Source organism: Centruroides vittatus, unplaced genomic scaffold (genome assembly GCF_030686945.1).
Source record: "Centruroides vittatus isolate TY-2023 unplaced genomic scaffold, ASM3068694v2 contig_1078, whole genome shotgun sequence".
Taxonomy (NCBI): Eukaryota; Metazoa; Arthropoda; class Arachnida; order Scorpiones; family Buthidae; genus Centruroides; species Centruroides vittatus.
The window spans coordinates 133,001-152,387 of NW_027120693.1; the positions used below are offsets into that span (position 1 = coordinate 133,001).

General features: G+C 31.4%; 1 protein-coding gene across 2 annotated transcripts in view; it reads right to left on the minus strand.

The window, feature by feature from the left end:
• The window catches only part of LOC136973927 (E3 ubiquitin-protein ligase SHPRH), a 64,643-nt gene that overhangs the window by 37,412 nt on the left and 7,844 nt on the right, over nt 1-19,387 (minus strand). For both annotated transcript variants that reach the window (XR_010880572.1, XM_067268697.1), the window contains exons 3-8: nt 13,322-13,559; nt 10,492-10,771; nt 7,696-7,840; nt 4,354-4,704; nt 3,399-3,630; nt 965-1,168 (exon numbers count right to left, since the gene is read on the minus strand). Coding sequence is in view for 1 of the 2 variants with exons in the window: in XM_067268697.1 (XP_067124798.1) it covers nt 965-1,168; nt 3,399-3,630; nt 4,354-4,704; nt 7,696-7,840; nt 10,492-10,771; nt 13,322-13,559 (1,450 nt within the window). In the remaining variant the exon portion in view is untranslated. The remainder of the gene's footprint in view (nt 1-964; nt 1,169-3,398; nt 3,631-4,353; nt 4,705-7,695; nt 7,841-10,491; nt 10,772-13,321; nt 13,560-19,387) is intronic.

A 19,387-nucleotide genomic window follows, 5' to 3' on the forward strand; every position in this document is an offset into this window, starting at 1 on the left:
AATTATTTTCTGTCCAGAAACAGAAGTTAGGTACAGACTGATAGTTTTTGCAAGGCTCTTGGAGCATCTTTGAATGCCACAAGCTTCTAGGAATGTTGAAAGATTCCAATATCCAATAAATTATTGAGAATTAGCTCGTCAAGCACATCAAAAATAGCTATTTAGGGTAGCAGCTTCAAAAAGCAGATTGTAAACCATTAGTATAGACCCACAGTGGCCAAACAGTGGCTTGTGAGCCACATACAGCTCTTCTAGATCCTTATTGTGGCTCCCGTATACAATTTCTTTTTATAAACTTGGTACATACTACTTACAGACAATATTTTTGCAAGTTTGTTGACCATCACTTAGTGTAATATATACAGAGATTGTAAATGTAACTCACAACTTAACCTCAAACAAGCAATGAAAAGTTTATGTTACATTTATAATATAGATGGAGTTAAACAATTGTTTAACTAGTCAGTCATAAATTAGCAATAAATAAAGAAAAGTAACAGTAATATTTACTATGAAACAATGGCAACTATAGTATTTTAACTATATATAATATAAATATATGATGCAGCTCTCCAATAGACATTCCAATTGAGGATGTGGCTCTTGTGTGTTTTTGACAGGCAGTGTATGGCTCTTATCATGACAAGGTTTCACCTCTCCTGGTATAGACTATTCTTTCATGCAGTAATTTACTATTTGGAACGTTCAACTGTATTTGAATAAATGTCAAACAATAAAATCAGATCTTTTTCTTTATGTTTTATATATCAAAATCAATATTGTATGACAATGCCCATAACTAAGAAAAGTTCTTTAAATTTAAGTGCAGTTTGAAAAAGTCTGAAAAATTGCATTAATTTTAACAAAATCAAACAGAACTTTTGAAATTGCAAGGCAATTATTTTGAATTAATTTTAAATAATTTAAAAATTTAACTTAAATAAATCAAGTCAGAATATTTTACCATCTATACTTTTCTGTATAGGAGTACCAGTAACACACCATCTGTGAACGGATGTCAATCTCTGGGCCATTTCGGCAGTTTTTGTCGTCGTACTTTCGACCATTTGTGCTTCGTCCAGACAAATGCGCCACCATTCAATTGACAGTAACGGCGAAGGAATTGTCATGAATCTCTTTGGATTACGAAATCTTCTTCCGGAATCATCTTTAAAAATATACTCGAATAAGATTTCAATTATGTATAAAATTTAGCCAAACTAACAATACACTTTATGAGTAAATAAATTTGATTTGAAATATCAATATTTATTCAAATTGAATAAAATAATTTTTTATTTGTTGCTGTGACAATGTGCAAAGTGCACCCTATGCCTCCGTCCCACTTGACCAAAGAATCGGCACCACTTTGTTGATGACATGTCAGGATACTGACATCACCATGTCTTACGGATAGACATAGAAACCACTATGGTTGCTAATTATTGTTCACGTGTGAGTGGTCGTGTATGTATGCAGTCCAATTTGGATGGAGGAGATGCGAGAGACAACGCACCCGATTCTGCAACAGGTGGGTTTTAGTAACTGCAAGATATTGAAAAAACTGCATCTGACCACTTCAAGTCACAGGCAAGAATGCCTGGAGTTTGCCTGGAACATTTCTCAAGGGTATTTGATTTTAATGTAATAGAAAAGTAATTTTCTTTGAATGACCCAAATAACTCCCAAACTACACCAAACTATAAATTTCTGAAGCAAGTCAGCATGTCATAAGTGTTAAGATTTTGTGAAATCTCAAAGTTGAAGTTGTCAGTCAGAAATATAACAGCAATGCTTATCTGAAAGATTTTCAGCACATCTTTCTTCCATAGATAAAGCATCAATTTAAACTCAAAATATGGATTTTGCAGCAGGATATAAAGCCAGATGAGTCATCTGAAACTTCCGCACCAACGATGTGAATGTTCCACACTGGCCTACAGGAAGTCCAGATCTAAGCATCGTAGAAAATATTTGGCATCATTGAGAAGTGCAGATATACTAAGATCAACTGTACAACAACTGTGAGGAATATATTAATGCCATTAATCAAGCTGATCCCAATTTCAGCAAAATTGTGCACCTATACGAATCCACACCAAAATTACCTCCTGATGTAATGGAAAAACAGGGAGATACTTGTCTCATATCTGAGCATTATGTGCCAGTTCAGTATGACAAATGGAGTAAAACATTTTGGTCACAAGTGTAGTTCTAATTAGTGTATGTCTGAAAATGACGCTGGGATAGAGTTCAAGGCACACAACAAATAAATACATCTGTACGAGAAGTAGAAAGCACAGGTTTGAGTTCAACTCTAGATCTATCTTTCTTCCAGAAGTTTCTAAATTACTTAAATTAATTACTAATCACATAACTACCTATTTTTAAGCCATATTCCATAATTTAATTGATATTCTTAATGTCAAATTTTTTATATAAAAGCTGAAAATGCACAATATGTAATATTCTGATTTGTTACTTAACATTTATTTAGTTTTCTCAGTTTAAACTTGAGGATTAATAGTTAAAACAGTTGAAAGTGTTTGTCTCTTAGTCAAAAGTTTCTACCAGGCATTAACCTGTCCTGTGTTTTTCCCGAATATTTTTGTGTTGACTTCATTTGACCTGTGTGGGTGTTCCCAAATATATTCGTCTCTGCATCAAAAAGATTTTGGTACTAGATGTCGCTATGCGTCATAATTTTTATATTAAAACAAACTTTCGAAATATAATTTCAAATGATAAAATAGCCATGATTACTTTTATAAAAAATGTGTAATTTTCAGGTATGTTCGTAAAGTCAAACGAGTTAAATGAGAATAACGTCATCGTTATACTTATTTTGTTAAAGTTTTGAACAATTCGTTTATAACTAAATGGCTGTTTCTAAAATCAAAGATATGAATGTTGCTAGTGCAGCCTTATCCAAAATATTTTTCTTAGATTGCTTCGGGTGGACAGTTATTTCAATCATTTCACCTTTTAATTCACAATTTAAACACTCGAGTAATTTAGAAACGTCGATATCGTCAGATGCCATTTTCTTAATGAAGTAAACTAACTCTTTCCTTCGTGAGCTTCGTCAGAGTTTTGTTCAAAATGTCATCACCGCAGAGCACACGCACTGAGCGAGACTACTACTTTTTGAATGATTTGTTGCTAACGCATTTAACTCGTTTGACTTTACAAACGTACCCTTCATTAGGCTTAACATCGACAAAAATTCAACATGGTGTCACAGTCAACAGAGAAGAATTTCAACATCAGATAAGTTAAACACACTTTGTTTTTCTTTGAGTTTGAGATCCAATTTCATGCAGTTAAAATTTATATAAAGACTCAGTTATCTAACTGTAAAAAAGAAATTAAAAGAGTAACTGATAGTTACTACTTACCGTTTGAATGAGGAAGATCAACATAATTTAATTCCCGACGAAGCACACTATATGTTGTTAACACAATATCATAATCGGCTAAAACAGGAGGAGGTATAAATTGTGAATGAACTCCATAGTAAACAAGAACTCTTAATGATTTTTGTTTAACATGTTTCTCTATTTCTTCTTCCCACTGATATTTTATACAAGTTGGCGTAACTATTAACGTCGCACGTGAGGTATATAGTCCCTGAAAATATTTTAAGATCAGTACAATTTATTTTCATTTAATTTTAGTGACAAAAATAGTTTTTAAATTCATATCCTAAGTTTGACTACAAACCAAAATATTAAAATAAAATAAAATCTATCATTTGATTTACAGAAATAAGCCAAACATCATGCTTTAACATTTAAATTTAATCTGTTTTCATTCTATATAATCATGTATTTGTAACAATAAATATTTTCTGTACCACAGATATAGGATTTTCCAAAAAGAATGCTTCCTTTTTAAATTACTGTAGTTATTTTAATTATTACCCGAGAAGTATGTGACATACATTAATAGAGTAAATATTGAGTTTCATCTACCATCTACATACAAATTTTTGTCTGCAGCAACTAGGATGCACCATAGACACAAATGGCAGCTCTGCAACAGAGGAAGCATTTCGTATTCTGCAAAAAATCATGACTGATTCTGAGTTTAGATACTACAAAACACAGAGTTTTCTCTGTGCAGAGTTGCTATTTTTGTTTACAGCACATCCTAGAGGCAGGAGAAAAAACATTCATATGCAGATGGTAAATGAAACTCTGCATTTTCTCTATTGATTGATATACACCGCATACTTCTTAGGTAATAATTAACATAACTACAGTAATTTAAAATGGTAGCATTCTTTTTGGAAGATCCTATATTAATAGTTTCAAAATAATTATATTTATTTATTAAAAAACTATATCTTACCCTTGATGGTAACACCCAACAATGAGGACAATAATGTTTCTCTAATGCATTATAATTTGGATGATATTTCTTTTCTATACACTCTAAGTGTTGCCAGAGTCCACAATTCTCGCACTGTAATTTCACTTTATATTCAAATTCATTCTCTAAAGCACCACACAAACACTCTAGAAATTCGTGATTTGATTCGAGTTTGTCAAATCCATTAATTTCAGTATAATCATCGTCTTTACAAATGCTCTTCTTTTTACGCTTGGATTTACTTTTCTTTATAACAATGTCTTGAAAGTCAGTAGAATCAATATCATTCAATATATCTTCTTTGTCCAAAATTATTGTTTCATCTGAAATCTAAATTAAAAATAAACTCAAATAAATAATTATAAATAATCAAATAATTTTTCTAATTTTATATTTTAAATGTTAATCATTTGTACTTTTTTTGCTGTTATGAAAACACCAAATCATTAGAAACAATATATAAATATTTTTAAAACTCTTTATGCCCTATGGGAACTAAGAGCCTACTTTCATTTCCCTAATGGTTCAGATGGGCAGTCGGGAAGTAAACTAGAGGATCTAGACTAGTGATTCTCAAACTATAGGTTGCGTAAAAAATTTTAATAGATGGCAAAATGATACTACCTTCGACAGAAATACTTGTAACACAGGTATCCCTTGATTAATGTGGTTAATTAATCGCACAATGCTACCACATATATCAAAATCACACTAATCAAATATGGTATCTATGTTAAGTAGAGACAGTTCATAGAGTTGTATTAATTAAAACTTCTGTTGCATATATAAAGGGATTGCCGCAATTAATTTCACGCATTAACCAAATCTTGCATTAAGCATGGGATACCTGTACTTGTATTATTGAAATATTCTCTAAGAAGAAAGAACAATAGACGAATCTGTTAAGCACTGAAAATTTTTAACAACTTTTTTTTCTTATAATTATTATTGTCATTTAGTAATAAAATTAAGATTATAGGATGTGTGTATATGAATTTGATTTCTCTTTTCCATTTTGAATGACATCAAATATAGTATTTTATGTAAAGTCATAGTCATAAAGCCATTTAAATTGCAATGGTTTTGAAAATATTTCCTTCTTTATTCACTTTTAGGCTTATTGTCATACATAACAAATTATAAGAAATAAATAACAGATGAAATAAGTATTCAGACCTTGTTCTTATTATTCAATTGTTTTCTCTCTTAAAATTGTCAAGTTAACGAATATTGGATGGTTCATTAACTTCATAAAAAAAGAACTTATAATATTTTTCAACGTAAAATAGACTCTTGAATAATTTTCAAACAGTTTGTTTTATTTACATTCATCAGTCTTACATTTTTTAATAGTTAAATTTCAATAATAAAACCTGAAATTGAAGTAAGTTATATGTCACAAATAGAAATTGGCCTGAACTGCTCTTAATAGAAATGTACTCAATGTTACATTTCACTTCTACTTGAACTATCAACAGAACAAATGTAACTATCAATAATGCATAATTTTAGTTCATTATATACAGTGACTCCAGTTTACCAGGTTTCTTAAAAATTTTATATTATAAACATTTGGGTCACAGAACCATTACAAACAAATATATCAGACTGTGTGAGCAAAACATTTGAGAAACGACGGTCTAGACCATCCTGTAGACAACTCGGAAATTTTCAAGTGTCTGGTCCAAGGTTCCAGTCTGAATTTGAATCAGAGACCCCAAACTGATGCCTTTTACTGCTTCGACCATCCTGCCACTAAATTTAAAACACTTTGGATTACAGTAATGAATAAATGATTCCAATTAAGTGAGCAATATAAGAAGGTAAACCAATTATCTTCTTTTCAAAATGATGACTTTACTTAGGCTCCTTTCAATTGGTGATCACTCTTCAATATTTACCAGAAGAACAATAAAGCAATGTACTATGTTCCAAGGAAATATCTAACACTCAGTAAGTCACAAAAAGATTCCAAGATGGTCTGTCCTAATTAAGCTTTATATTTTTATTAAATATGCATCTGTATAGGACTTAATAGTCCCAAACAAACGACACTAATAATCTAAGATGACGGAGACTTTCTACTGCTTGTAAATTGCGTGTATAGATGAAGCTATTCATTATGTAATTTAAAAAGAGAAAGGTAAAGAAATTGTGTTTGTAAATTCAATTTTTACTTTTTAAACTCATTGGTGAAACTTTTCATGTATTTTGATGAAAATTTTATCATATTAATTGCTAAAAATGTTATCAGTATAGCTAAGCTTAGTAAAATTAATTTTGGATAAAGTACTGGTAATCTAATAATCACAAGGTAATGGTACATCTGGCTTTCTTGTAAACACAATTAAATTAATTATTATGCCTTTTTGTCCTTTTTAACTCTATTTAAAATTTATTTTGTATACTAGTACTTTCTATATATTAACAGGACTTATTATACTGGAAATTATGGATGCAGATATTTAGTCTTACAGATCAAAAATAATGTTCTTTATTTAGTTCACCCGAACACATACACTTTAAACATGTGTTTCTGACTTGTTCATCCCTCCTCAGCAAGCCTTTAAATGACACTTTCTACAATTAACAATAAAACATTTCTTGGTTAATTGTAGAAAGTGTCGTTTAAAGGCCTGCTGAGGAGGGACGAACAAGTCCGAAACACATGTTTAAAGTGTATGTGTTCGGGTGAACTAAATAAAGAACATTATTTTTGATCTGTAAGACTAAATATCTGCATCCATAATTTCCAGTATAATAAGTCCTGTTAATATATAGAAAGTACTAGTATACAAAATAAATTTTAAATACAATTAAATTAAATTTTTTAGCACAATAAAGGAAGGTAGTTGCATGACTGATGTAATGAGTGATATTTGCTAAAACCAGGAGAAATCCCTCTGGTTTTTTTGCAAATCTTGATATTTGCAAAAAACCCTGAGTCAAATTTAGCCTGATTACAATACTTTCCCGTGTTAAGTTATACTAACACACCTGCTGTAACAACCTAACCCAATTGCTGTATATCATCGGGCTATAATTTGGTAATTTGGGAGGCATTAGGCGCCATCTTGTATTAAATTTAATACGAGATGGTGCCTAATGCCTCCCTCCAGGGTCAAATTCATTAGTAATTTATAATTATTATTACAAAATTATAGCCCAATGATATACAGCAATTGAAGGTGTGTTATTGCAATGTATTGGGTGTAGTTAAGATGCTTACATGTTATGTTATAACAGCCAGGAAAGGAAAGGTAAAAAACATTAAATACAGTAAAATTAGTATTGTATTCGGCAATTAAAAGAAATACTTACTGTTTCTATTTCATCATCGGTTTTTAAATTTCTCTGATTCCATAATATACATGCTAAAACTTCAACAGTTTTTCCTAGACCCATTTCATCAGCTAAAATGCCACCGGAAGGTTGATAAGTAATTTTAGGTTCTTCACGAGTAAAACTAAAAACAAAATACGTTATTAAATTATCATTAAAATTAATTAAAGTTTATATTCTAATAAATAAAAGTTTGTCAGAAATAAAATACAAGATTTAAATGAAAAGAAAAAAATTATTTAAAAATAGGTTAATTTCTTAGAATGCATAGATGAAATATAAACTCATCATCTCTGGTTTGCAAATCTTATTCTTTCCTGGATATTGTTATGTAGAAATTCATAAATCAAAACAATGAATGCCGTTATTATGCGGAAAATTCTAATTTGATCTAAGTATGTGTAAAATTTATCCAATTATAATTACCCAAAATATAATAAAAACCATAAATTATCCTACACATAACAGACAATCAAGTTAACTATAAAACCAGAGAGGTTGAGAAACAAAAAGGTGATTAAGCAAGTATAATCTTGTTTGATCTAGCCTTTTCAATGGTAGATTTTGTTCTTGTTCGATAGGGCCTGGTATCAGGCTTTAGCCAAGCAAGTTAATCATTTCAAAAATTTCTCATTTTTACCAGTAAAAGGCCTAGATATCAACCATAGTGCTTCACTGAACCCTAATTTTGTGTAACACCACTTTTTTTTTTAATGTAGTTTTGATCGCTTAATATATTACATTATTTAATAACATTTAAATGTAACAAATGATGCTAAATTTCAAATAAACCCTACATGAGAGTTTTTGTAATAATGTTATTTATGTTGACAGAATAACATACATACATAACCTTACATACACAATCCAAAAAGGATGAACAGCAGGAAAAAGGAGACTACAATCTTACAAACTATCCATTCAGGAACTTTCTCCACACCTTCCTGTCCAGACACACTCATGCCTCTTCTAGCACACTTCCTCACATGTGCTTTATGACTCAACACCTTATGTTTCTTTCAGATACTCATCCATTTATTCCAACCAAGACTTTCTTGGTTTTCCCTAACATTCTTCCCATCCACCTTTCCCATGTATACTCTCTTCAACAGTTCTCATTTCATTCTCTCAATGTGGCCAAAGCCATGGTAGATCAGATTTCCCCACCTTTTCAACCATATTCTTTCACCTCACATTCCTCCAGCACTTGTTCATTTCTCACATAGTCTCTCCTCATCACGTCATGCACTCTTCTGCAAATACCTCATCTCACATGCAGAACCGTGAGTATTATTTTTGTATCATCTTTAACATTTTATTTTATTTGTGAGGTTGCATGAGACTGAAGTAATTTGAGTAAAGATAAAATCAGATGATTCAAGTTGAATTTGAGAAAATGTGTACAAAACTTTATACTACTTATTTATCTCTTTCATTGTAAATTAAAATAATAATTCTCAATTTTTTATATACTTGAAGCTATCACATATAATGTTCATCAATATAAATCAAGTACCATTTGTAATGTAGTAATGTAAACATAAGATTAATAATATAACTGCTGCATTAATATGTACAAAAATAATACATAACTTTATAATACCTTAAGCCAGTGGTTCTCAAACACTATTCTGCACACTTGTCCTGAGTATTGTATGAAAAAACTTTTAAAGTAAAGATATCTTCCAAATTAATTACCAGTGCTAATGACAACTCTTTAAGAATCTTTATGTCTGGTAACAAAAACGTTTAATAAATCATCCAACAAATGCTTTGTTGGACGATTTATTAAAATGTTTTTGTTACCAGACATAAAGGTTCTTCAAGGGTTGTCAAACTTTTCAAGTTTTTAGTGCAAATTTATTCCAATTTATTACAACATATTACTTTATTCATAGACAATTCCATGTCTATTACTTTATTCAAGGCAATAAAGTTTATCAGTTTACTGTTTCATTGTTTTGTGAGAATAGTAAATACAGAATTGCTTATTGACTTTTGAATACATTAATGCTAATGTTCTGTGTAATAAAAGGTATATGGATAATGTTCTGTGGTCTCAGAAAGGTTGAGAACAATTGCCTTAAGCTAATGAAGTATGATTTATTTTGCAGCTTTCTTAATTATAAATGAGATGTTCAATCTTTCCATATTCTGAATACGTCACTAAACTATTAAATTTATAAAGTAACTTAAACTTAATTTATTCTTAAGTTTAAGAACCTTGAAAAAATGCACAAACAATATGGAATATTGAGAAAATTTTCATATTGCAGAAATTAGTTTCAAATAAATATACTATTATAGGAAAAATATGAATGATTTAACAGTGTCAAAGCCATCACTGCTGCAAGTTTATGTAATATGTAAATAAATGTTTTTTACTTGTTTAGATCTTAATATTAAATACAATAATTCGATGTTAAACTGAATTTCAATTATTATGAAATCTAAATACTGTACAACACAATGATTCAATTTACTGTATGATGTATCACGAAACAATAAATTATCAGATAAAATTACAAATTTTTGGTGATTTACTTTTAAATCTTTGGTAAGATGTTTTTTAATAGATCTAACTTTGATAATACTGAACAACTAACACAGAAATGTAAATACAATCTTTATCGAGTCAACATTTATTCATTTGATCCAACTACGAAAATAGATAATTGCCAATTTTAAATCAATTATTATTTTATATGAGATAAGTATAACTACTGGATATATGAAATTTGCTTTTAATTTAATTAAAATAAAAAATATACTTACAAGCCACCGTATCTGTTGTAATATATAAGCTTTTTATCTTGAGTATAAATCTTCATAAATAACGAATGGCAAATTCCTTGAGAGTGAAGTTTATTAAGATTACTTTCTTGTTTTAACATCCATCTAACTGCATTTGCTTGATAGGGTCTCAACGTCGGTATTAAAGATTTATGTTGAACGTCATTCTTCTCCAGCTTATCATTCTTTAATTGAATATCGGAAATAAAACAGTAAAGTTCTTCGATATTTTCTTTTTTGTTAACATTTGATTCTGGATATTCTAAAAATAAAAATTTATTCTATTAGAATAATTTATCTTATTTACATAGATAAATAGTAAAAATCTTGATTAAAAACAGAATAGATGACAACCGAACCCAACTCAGCAGAAAGAATAATTACTAAAATCATCACCAAACACCTTTGGCTTCTGAGACATGTGCCAATATTTTCAGTACATTGAACAGTTACAAAGATGAATTAAAGAAAAAGGAAAAAGTAGGTGTGTATAAGATACCACATGAAAGCATGCAATTAAAAATAAAGAATTATATTGAAATCACTAAAAGAAACTTGAGAGTTAAACACTTAAACAGCATTAATATAGTGTAAAAAAAGTCCTTGCAATACAGTGCTATTCCAGATTTAAGTAAAGATTCTATGGTAAATTGGGATGAGGTGAAGATAGTTACCACTTTATAATCTCCAAAATTGGCACTGAAAAAACTGAAATATATAAGAGCAGGTTGGAAGACGAATGTATTAATGCAAGGGATGTGGACAGTCTACCATCATCATGAAAGTTCATTGTAAAAAAGCAGCTTTTTAGAAACTCCTAGTTACCACATTCACTAAAATATATTTTAGTATTTAAAATTTACAATTCTAGTTTTATTTTTATTTTTTACTTCATTTTTATGTTAGAATTTAATGCTATTTTTAGGTTAAAGTTTTCAATTTTTATATTACTTTTATGAGTGCATTCATCTAACTGCTTTTAATTTTTTGTTTTTGAAAGAATTTATGCTCCCAAAGATGAGCCAGCAAGGCCTGAAAGTGTTTAAATTTACTTAAATAAAGAATGTTTTCTTGTTAATTAGAAGGCTTAAAGTCTTCTAATTAATAATAAAACATTAAAGCTGGATATTGGGTCGCTCATCCAGCTGTATTAAAGCCACTTTATTAGGCATCTGCCCAGAGTATTTGAACATTTTTAACTATAATCTAAATATATAAAACTAGCAGATGGGCCTGGCATTGCTAGGGCAGAAAGTAATGGTAGTGAAGATTAAGATTTTTTTTGTTTTTTTCGAAACTGCATTGTACTAATTTTTGAGAGTATAAAACACAAGATTATGTTATTAATCAATCACGTGGCTTCTTTTCCATCTTTATTCAATTAAATAAAGATGGAAAAGAAGCCATGTGATTGATTAATAACACGATCTTGTGTTTTATACTCTCAAAGATTAAGATTATTAGATTATAGTCGATCTTACCTGTTTTCACTGGGTACAAGAACTATGATAACCTTACTTGAATAAAATAATTAATTTTAAATTCTAAAATATAAGAAAACTTGTTTGGAACATTATATTTTGAATTTGGAATGAATACAAATATAATTCATCTAACACAACCTTAATTACTCCAGTTAATCATGTTCATAAATCTTCAAACGTTTTCGACCCATTCTAGGTCTTCCTCAGGATATCGTTGTAATAAATATGCCAACGTATGAAATGGAACATTCAAATCGAATCCAGTCCGATTCAAATTACGAGAAAACGATTCAGCTTGATAATGGAACGATTCTCTCGTGCTGTGATAACGGTTTAGCGCGTGAGAAGATTTTGCTGCAATTTGCTGCATAACCGTTAACTTAATGTCTTAAAATGCAGCTACTAAGTGTTCTCCCCCTCATAACAGTACTTCCACGCTTGTGAAACGTTAGCTGCATCTTTATAATTAATGCATGTGCTCCTTAATCCCGCTTTGTATATTTCGAGGGTCTCCATTATTCTGACTTGGTTTGTGCGGTGGGTGAGTCTTATGAGACGGGCACTTTGTAGATCGGCAGTGATTCCAGGTTCAGAAGACCAAGAATGGGTCGAAAACGTTTTAAGATTAATGAACGTGATTAACTGGAGTAATTAACCCTCTACCTCTTCCCTGTGGAGATTTTTAAAAATTTTTTATTAGGGTGCATTCTCATGGCATACCCTACTAAAGTGCAGTTAAAAAATTGCATCTAAAATAGTACAGTAGAAGCTGTTTCTCAGAATAAGCCTTAATCCTCTCCTTCTCTCCCTGTAGGGGGATCCTCTTCCTCTCCCCCTGCAGGAGGCTTCTACTGTACTATTTTAGATGCAATTTTTTGTTTTTAACTACGTTTTAGTAGGATATGCAATGAGAATGCACACTAAGAAGTGATTTTTGGAAATCTCCCCGTGGGGGGAGAGGGAGAGGATTAAGGCTTAACCTGAAGAACAGCTTCTACTGTTTTATTTTAGATGCGATTTTTTGTTTTTGATAGTAATAACTTGATTTCCAAACGTACAATATTTACCAAATCATCCAAAGAAGAGCAATGCCGGGCTCATTTGCTAGTTTATTATATATTCTTTATTTAATAAGGAAACCAGTCAATTAATTACTCTGTAAATTAAAATATTGATTTTATTATATAAATATATTTTTTAAATACAGATTAATTTATAAAATTTAAATCACTGGTTAAAAAAAATGTAATTGAGCATAACTTTTGTAGATAATTACTTAAGGAATAACTCATTAAAATTAAACATTTGTGATTTTAAAAAATACTTACGCTTAATCGTAATTCCATAAAATAATTCCATAACGCTTTGAATGTTTCTTTTTGAAGCAGCGCGATACGGTTCAGACGAATAACTCAGTCGACAAAATGCCTCTTCATTTAAATAGACTTCAAAAGTAAATTCTAAAGAAAATATATCATCCCTTAAAAAAATTACAAAATATTTTCGAATTTGTAAACCCTTAAGAGCAGCATAGGGCACTTTGCATTCCACTGGAGAATAAAATACCTAAATTAAAAAAAATATATAAAAATCAGAAACAATAAAATAAATAATAAGTCATTCTGAATACTTTGCCGAAAAAAATAAATTCATTTACGAGAAAGTTATACAACAGTTTATGGTTATTCATTTTACGTCAGGTGAAATGTTTATTTTCACTCTAAAATTGAAAAAATCTCATCTAGTAAAACTAAGTAGGCATATTAGTAAATCAAAATGTAAATTAATTAAAGAACTATAAAATTATTTAAAGTCGCAGGGTGCTGCAACAGCAATATTTGTAGGGTTCTGCCATTTTCCATCCTCCATTCCGCTAAACAAGTGTTTCTCGACCTGTGGTCCGCAATTACAGGACTGGTGGTCTGCAGGCAGACTTAAATTAAAACTTGGTTCAATATTGATTCACTTTTAACAGTTTACAATTTAATTAATTATGCTTCATGTGTATTCAAAACATGTTTTTAGATTTATTATCTTATAAATAACAAAGTACGAGGGCTGTTCAGAAAGTTCGCAGCCTTGCCTATATGTGGCGCTGTGATCAATTTAATTTTTGGCGGAAATTATTCAGACATCTTTGCTAAAGATACAATACCAATTTCTGCTTGATTTGTCGTAAAGTTTTGCCACGACCGCTTAGCAGGTAGTTAGTGTGCAAGTGCTTTGTCAAAAATGGAGAAGATGGAAACTCGTGCAGTCATAAAATACCTGACGAAAAAAGGGTTGACCCCATCTCAAATCAAAGCTGACATGGATGAAGTTTTGAGAGAGTCTGCTCCTTCGTATACCACTGTGAAAAAATGGACAGCCCTTTTTAAATCTGGCAGAGAGAGTGTGGAAGATGACCCTCGCAGCGAACGGCCGTCAACTGCTGTCACTGAAGAAAATATCAACAAAGTTCACGATTTTGTGTTAGCAGATGCCGTTTGAAAACGCGTGAGATAGCTGAGACAACAGGCATCTCTGTCGACCGAGTGCACCACATCTTAACCGAAAATTTGGGTATGACGAAAGTCTCAGCAAGGTTGTTGCTGCATCTGCTGACCGCCGAGCAAAATTGTGTTCGCACTTTGATGTCAAAGGAGTGTTTGGACTTCTACCAGAAAAATCCACAGGATTTCTTGCATTGGTTTGTGACTACTGATAAAATATGGATCCATTACTACACTCCTGAAACAAAAGAACAGTCGAAGCAGTGGAAACACCACAGTTGGCCACCACCAAAGAAGGCTAAGACAGTTCCATCAGCGGAAAAAGTGATAGCTTCGGTTTTTTGGGATGCTAAAAGCATCATCTTTATTGACTACCTAGAAAGAGGAAAGACCATCAATGCTGTCTATTACTGTGAACTTTTGGAAAAACTGAAGAAAGAAATCGAAGAAAAGAGGCAACACTTGAAGAAGAAAAAGGGTTCCGTTCCACCATGATAATGCACCTGCATATTCCGCCAGAATCTCCAAACAAAAGATAAACGAACTTCGCTTCCAATTAGTTCCACATCCACCGTACTCACCAGATTTGGCCCCCAGTGACTTCCACCTTTTTCCAAACCTAAAAAATTCTTGGCTGGAAAGAGATTCCACTCAAATGACGAAGTCATCTCTGAAGTGAATGAGTATTTTGCACACCTTGACAAATCGACCTATTGTGATGGCATAAAAAAGCTAGAACATTGCTGGAATAAGTGCATTGCTAACAAAGGAGACTACATTGAAAAATAAAAAAAGTTTTAACATTATTTTGTTTGTTGTTCTATTTGAGGCCGCAAACTTTCCGAACAGCTCTCGTATGTCCCAAATGTCGGTAATACCCACATAGGTTTAAAAATATCGAACTCTGGTTAGTGACTAACTTGGTATAGTGAGTTAGCCACTAGCCAGAGTTTAATTATAAACTGATAATATTCTCGTCAACTCAAAAAACAGCCCGCAACCTCAAAACTGACCTTTGCTATCTCACAAAATTCAACTCTATGTATGTCTGAGTCTCTATATGAGACAGTAATAGATTGTAGCAGGAATGTGTGCATTAAGTTTGGAGATATCAAGTTAACAATTTATTTCAATAAAATAGGAGTTTCGAATAATTTTGTGATTTCATTATCCTACAGGATAATCTACGTAAAATTATAATTTATCGATCATTTAAATATTAACCGAAAATATAATATTTTTTAGTATATTCAAAAATTTGCACATGTTATCTTTAACTCTTACAAAAGCCATTACCTTATCATCATTCTTTACTCTTCGTCAATCAAATTATAATCATAGAATATTACGATTAGAATTCACAAATGATTAAAGAATACAGTTAATATTGGATCGTACATAACTCAAAAACCAATGCTTTAATTAAATTGTTTTATTGCTGTAGTTTTGTCTGTATAACGAGGCTTACCATAACATTTTTTCTCAAACTGGGACAATTTTGAGAAAATACTCACAACAGAAAATAAATCGGTATCTGTATAATAAGACGATATATTTGGGGAAGTTACTAGGCTTACCTTATATTTTGCACATTTCAAGTGATTTTTAATGTGCAAACACCGACAAGTTCTACTGAAAATTACGAAAAGCACAGTTCATGTTTCACTTTGTCAATATGTTCATAAACTTTTTTCAAAAACAGATAATGCTTTTTTAATTCATCAGTAAAAATACAGTTTCTTTCTGGTATTTTAGAAATTAATTTAATTTAATGCACAATACAAAATAATCACAAATGCCAACTAGCAGTTTGAACTCGACTAAGATAGGACATGCGCAATAATGACATAGCCAGTGTAAGTTTCAGTGTTGCCAACTCTAATTGAAACAAAATATCTAAAAAATGAAATAAAAATATCTGGATCTCATAGGCTACATGCTATAAATTTTTGGGAAAAACATCTAGACAACATTAAAAGTACTTAGATCTAGATCAGAGGTTCTCAAACTTTTTCAATCCACCGCCCCCTTTGTTCCATAAAGTTATACCCAATGCCCCCTAACCCATCAGCGACCCCAACTTTTGCCTTTGGTCACCGTTCAGTACCCTTCCTCCAGCGCCCCCCTAGATTTACTCGCCACCCACAAGGGGGCAATATCGCCCACTTTGAGAACCCCTGATCTAGATAGAAAATATTTCGATTGGCAACAGTTTAGTTGCTGAATTGCCAATTTACCCGTAGTTGCATTATTTTTACTTCTTGTATATTCGGCACTTTTAAAATTTTACCAAATAACCGACCAGAACAAAATGACAAACTGGCTGGGATGGAGGGACCACATCATCAAACCGGGATAATCTCAGTCAAAACGGGACTGGTAAGCCTATGTATAACTCACAGATATTCTGTGTTTAAAAGACAGTGTGGATTACTGGAGCAATGGCTGGTTTAGAGTATATGACAGGGCAAATTATGCAAAAGTTTTGTTTCAATGTTTAGAGGGTTATATGCCATTATAGATTATACATACGAAAATATAGTGTTAAAAGTGATGAGATAATTTTATTAAAAAGTATAGATATGTTTTATACCATATTGGGGTTCCCATTTGTTGCTAGTCAAATCATTTTTGCAAACTGTTCACTCAATTAACAAATCTGTGCCTGCCTTCATCAAGGACATGCACAGTTCTTCATCAAGCTCAAAGTGACTTACTCTAGCAGCAAGTCAAACATCCATCTACCAGTAGGCTGTGTGTTAATGACTCTTCCCTTTTCTGTAAGCCAAGCATTGGCCTCTCATCAGTAAGGTACAAATTATGTCAATTCACAAAATCAATACTTTGTTAGTAAACACTATAAATATAGACAGTTAGCCTATATACAGTGAAAGTTATTAGGTTGAAGACCTATGAAAAGGGCAGTTCCATTTGGTAACCAGTTAAGCAAAACAATTTTTTCAGCACTAGTCGAGTCTATCAAAGTAATTCAAAAGAATGCATCAATAAACTTAATATTGTATTATAGATGGTTATATATTTAATAGCTCCTGTTCTCAAGACTTTATAATGTATGAGAATGCATCAAAAATTATGTCATTTTGCCCTGAACTCAACAAGCACTACGCACTCATACAAGAACTTAAATCTGACTTAATGTACCTGTAACAAAAACTTAAATCCAACTTAAAAAACTGTAAAAAGAAGTTGTTTCTATCAATTATTTTAATGAAAGCAATTTAAACTTTTTTACTTTGTAAAACTAAATACGGGTGAATCTCTTTAATCTGCCATTCTGTAATCTGGTAACTTTTGTGGTCTGGCACGTTTTGAATCGGCCACCACAGTTTATAAATCTGTTGTCTGTTTATTTGAATCAAAGAAAATAAACTAAAGAAAAGTCAAAGTACAGAAGCAAGCTACACTGCAACAATGATTGAAGGTCATCAATAACACTACAAAGATTCGTTCCAATGTAGAAAATCCATCTTCTGCTTCAGTACTGTACATGTATCTGATGGCTCTGCATACCTTGAAGATCCTGCTGACTACTGATGTTATCTAAGCTACAGGTACTGTACTATAAATCATAGCAAGAGGGAGGAGTACTCATGGGCAAAGTGCCCCTGATAAGGAGTTCCCTATCAGGGACACTTTTTGGAATGGTCTTAAGATCTTTAGAGAAGTCCATCTTACCAAAATACAACATAAGTATTGCATTTATGTCATATATATGTAGATGTGCTTATCATACAGAACAAAACTGTTCATTACTTTTCATAAAATCTAAGATAATTTTAGAATTAACTTTTGTAAGCATTTTTTTCACTATATAATAGTTAATTTTAATTCCTTTCAGAAATAATTTTACCCATTATCTAAACTAAAAAAGAAGTGTCAGCAGTATTCTATGGAATAATTATCATACAGTTTCATTACATCTCCACAAAACCCTTCTCTACTCATATGTTTTGATTTGTGTGAATATACAGGGGTGAAATGAACAGTTTAAGACATGGAAAAGCAACAAATGACATCTGGTGAGAAACTCATCAAGTTTAGTTTTATAGAGATTTTTTTTGTACTGCAAGATGGCACAGAAGTCAAATTGAGAGCATTATTGTCCAGTCGGGGCTTCACCACAAGAGAAAATGCAGGTTGCAGTCTGATATGCCTAATAGTGTGACTGCCAAGATCTCCCAATCTGATCCCCTCAGATTTCTTTCTGTGGAGTTAAGTAAAAGATATGCAACCTGAAGGCAGAATCTTCAGGAACACATCATCACAGCAATTGCCACCGTGAGACAGGACGTGTTGTAGCGTACATATTTTCAATGAAAATTGGTGAGTTTTTCTCTCATAAAAATCATTGGTGAACTTATATCCTTAAACATTAATTTTTTTATAGCCAAATCAAATTGGGTACTTTCAAGCAAAACACCCTGTACTTTCAAATGAAAGTAACTAAAACAACACTTAAATTTCATATACAGAGAAAAAATGAAAAACCTTTAATTACTTCAAAAACCTTTCATAGGTTATCTTTTCAAAAATTTATCTTTTATGGATTATTTCAAAATCCTTTTAAATGTGAAAGGAAATCAGTTATACAATGGGGTGGGCTATATGCTAATTTTAAATTGCAATTGTAAACTTATTCCTATAGATATAAAGCAGTGTTCTGCAACCTTTTTCTACTTGCAACATACCCATGACTCGACATGACTCAACGCGGCACACTAAAATGTTATTCTCCTCAAAAACATATGATTTGATCCTGTTAATAGAATTACGTAATGCCACTAACCTATTACTATTATTAATAAACAGACATCAACCCCTGTGAGCAAATTTATTTTACATTTAATTTCTTAGAATACATAAAAATGTGTGGCTTGTAAT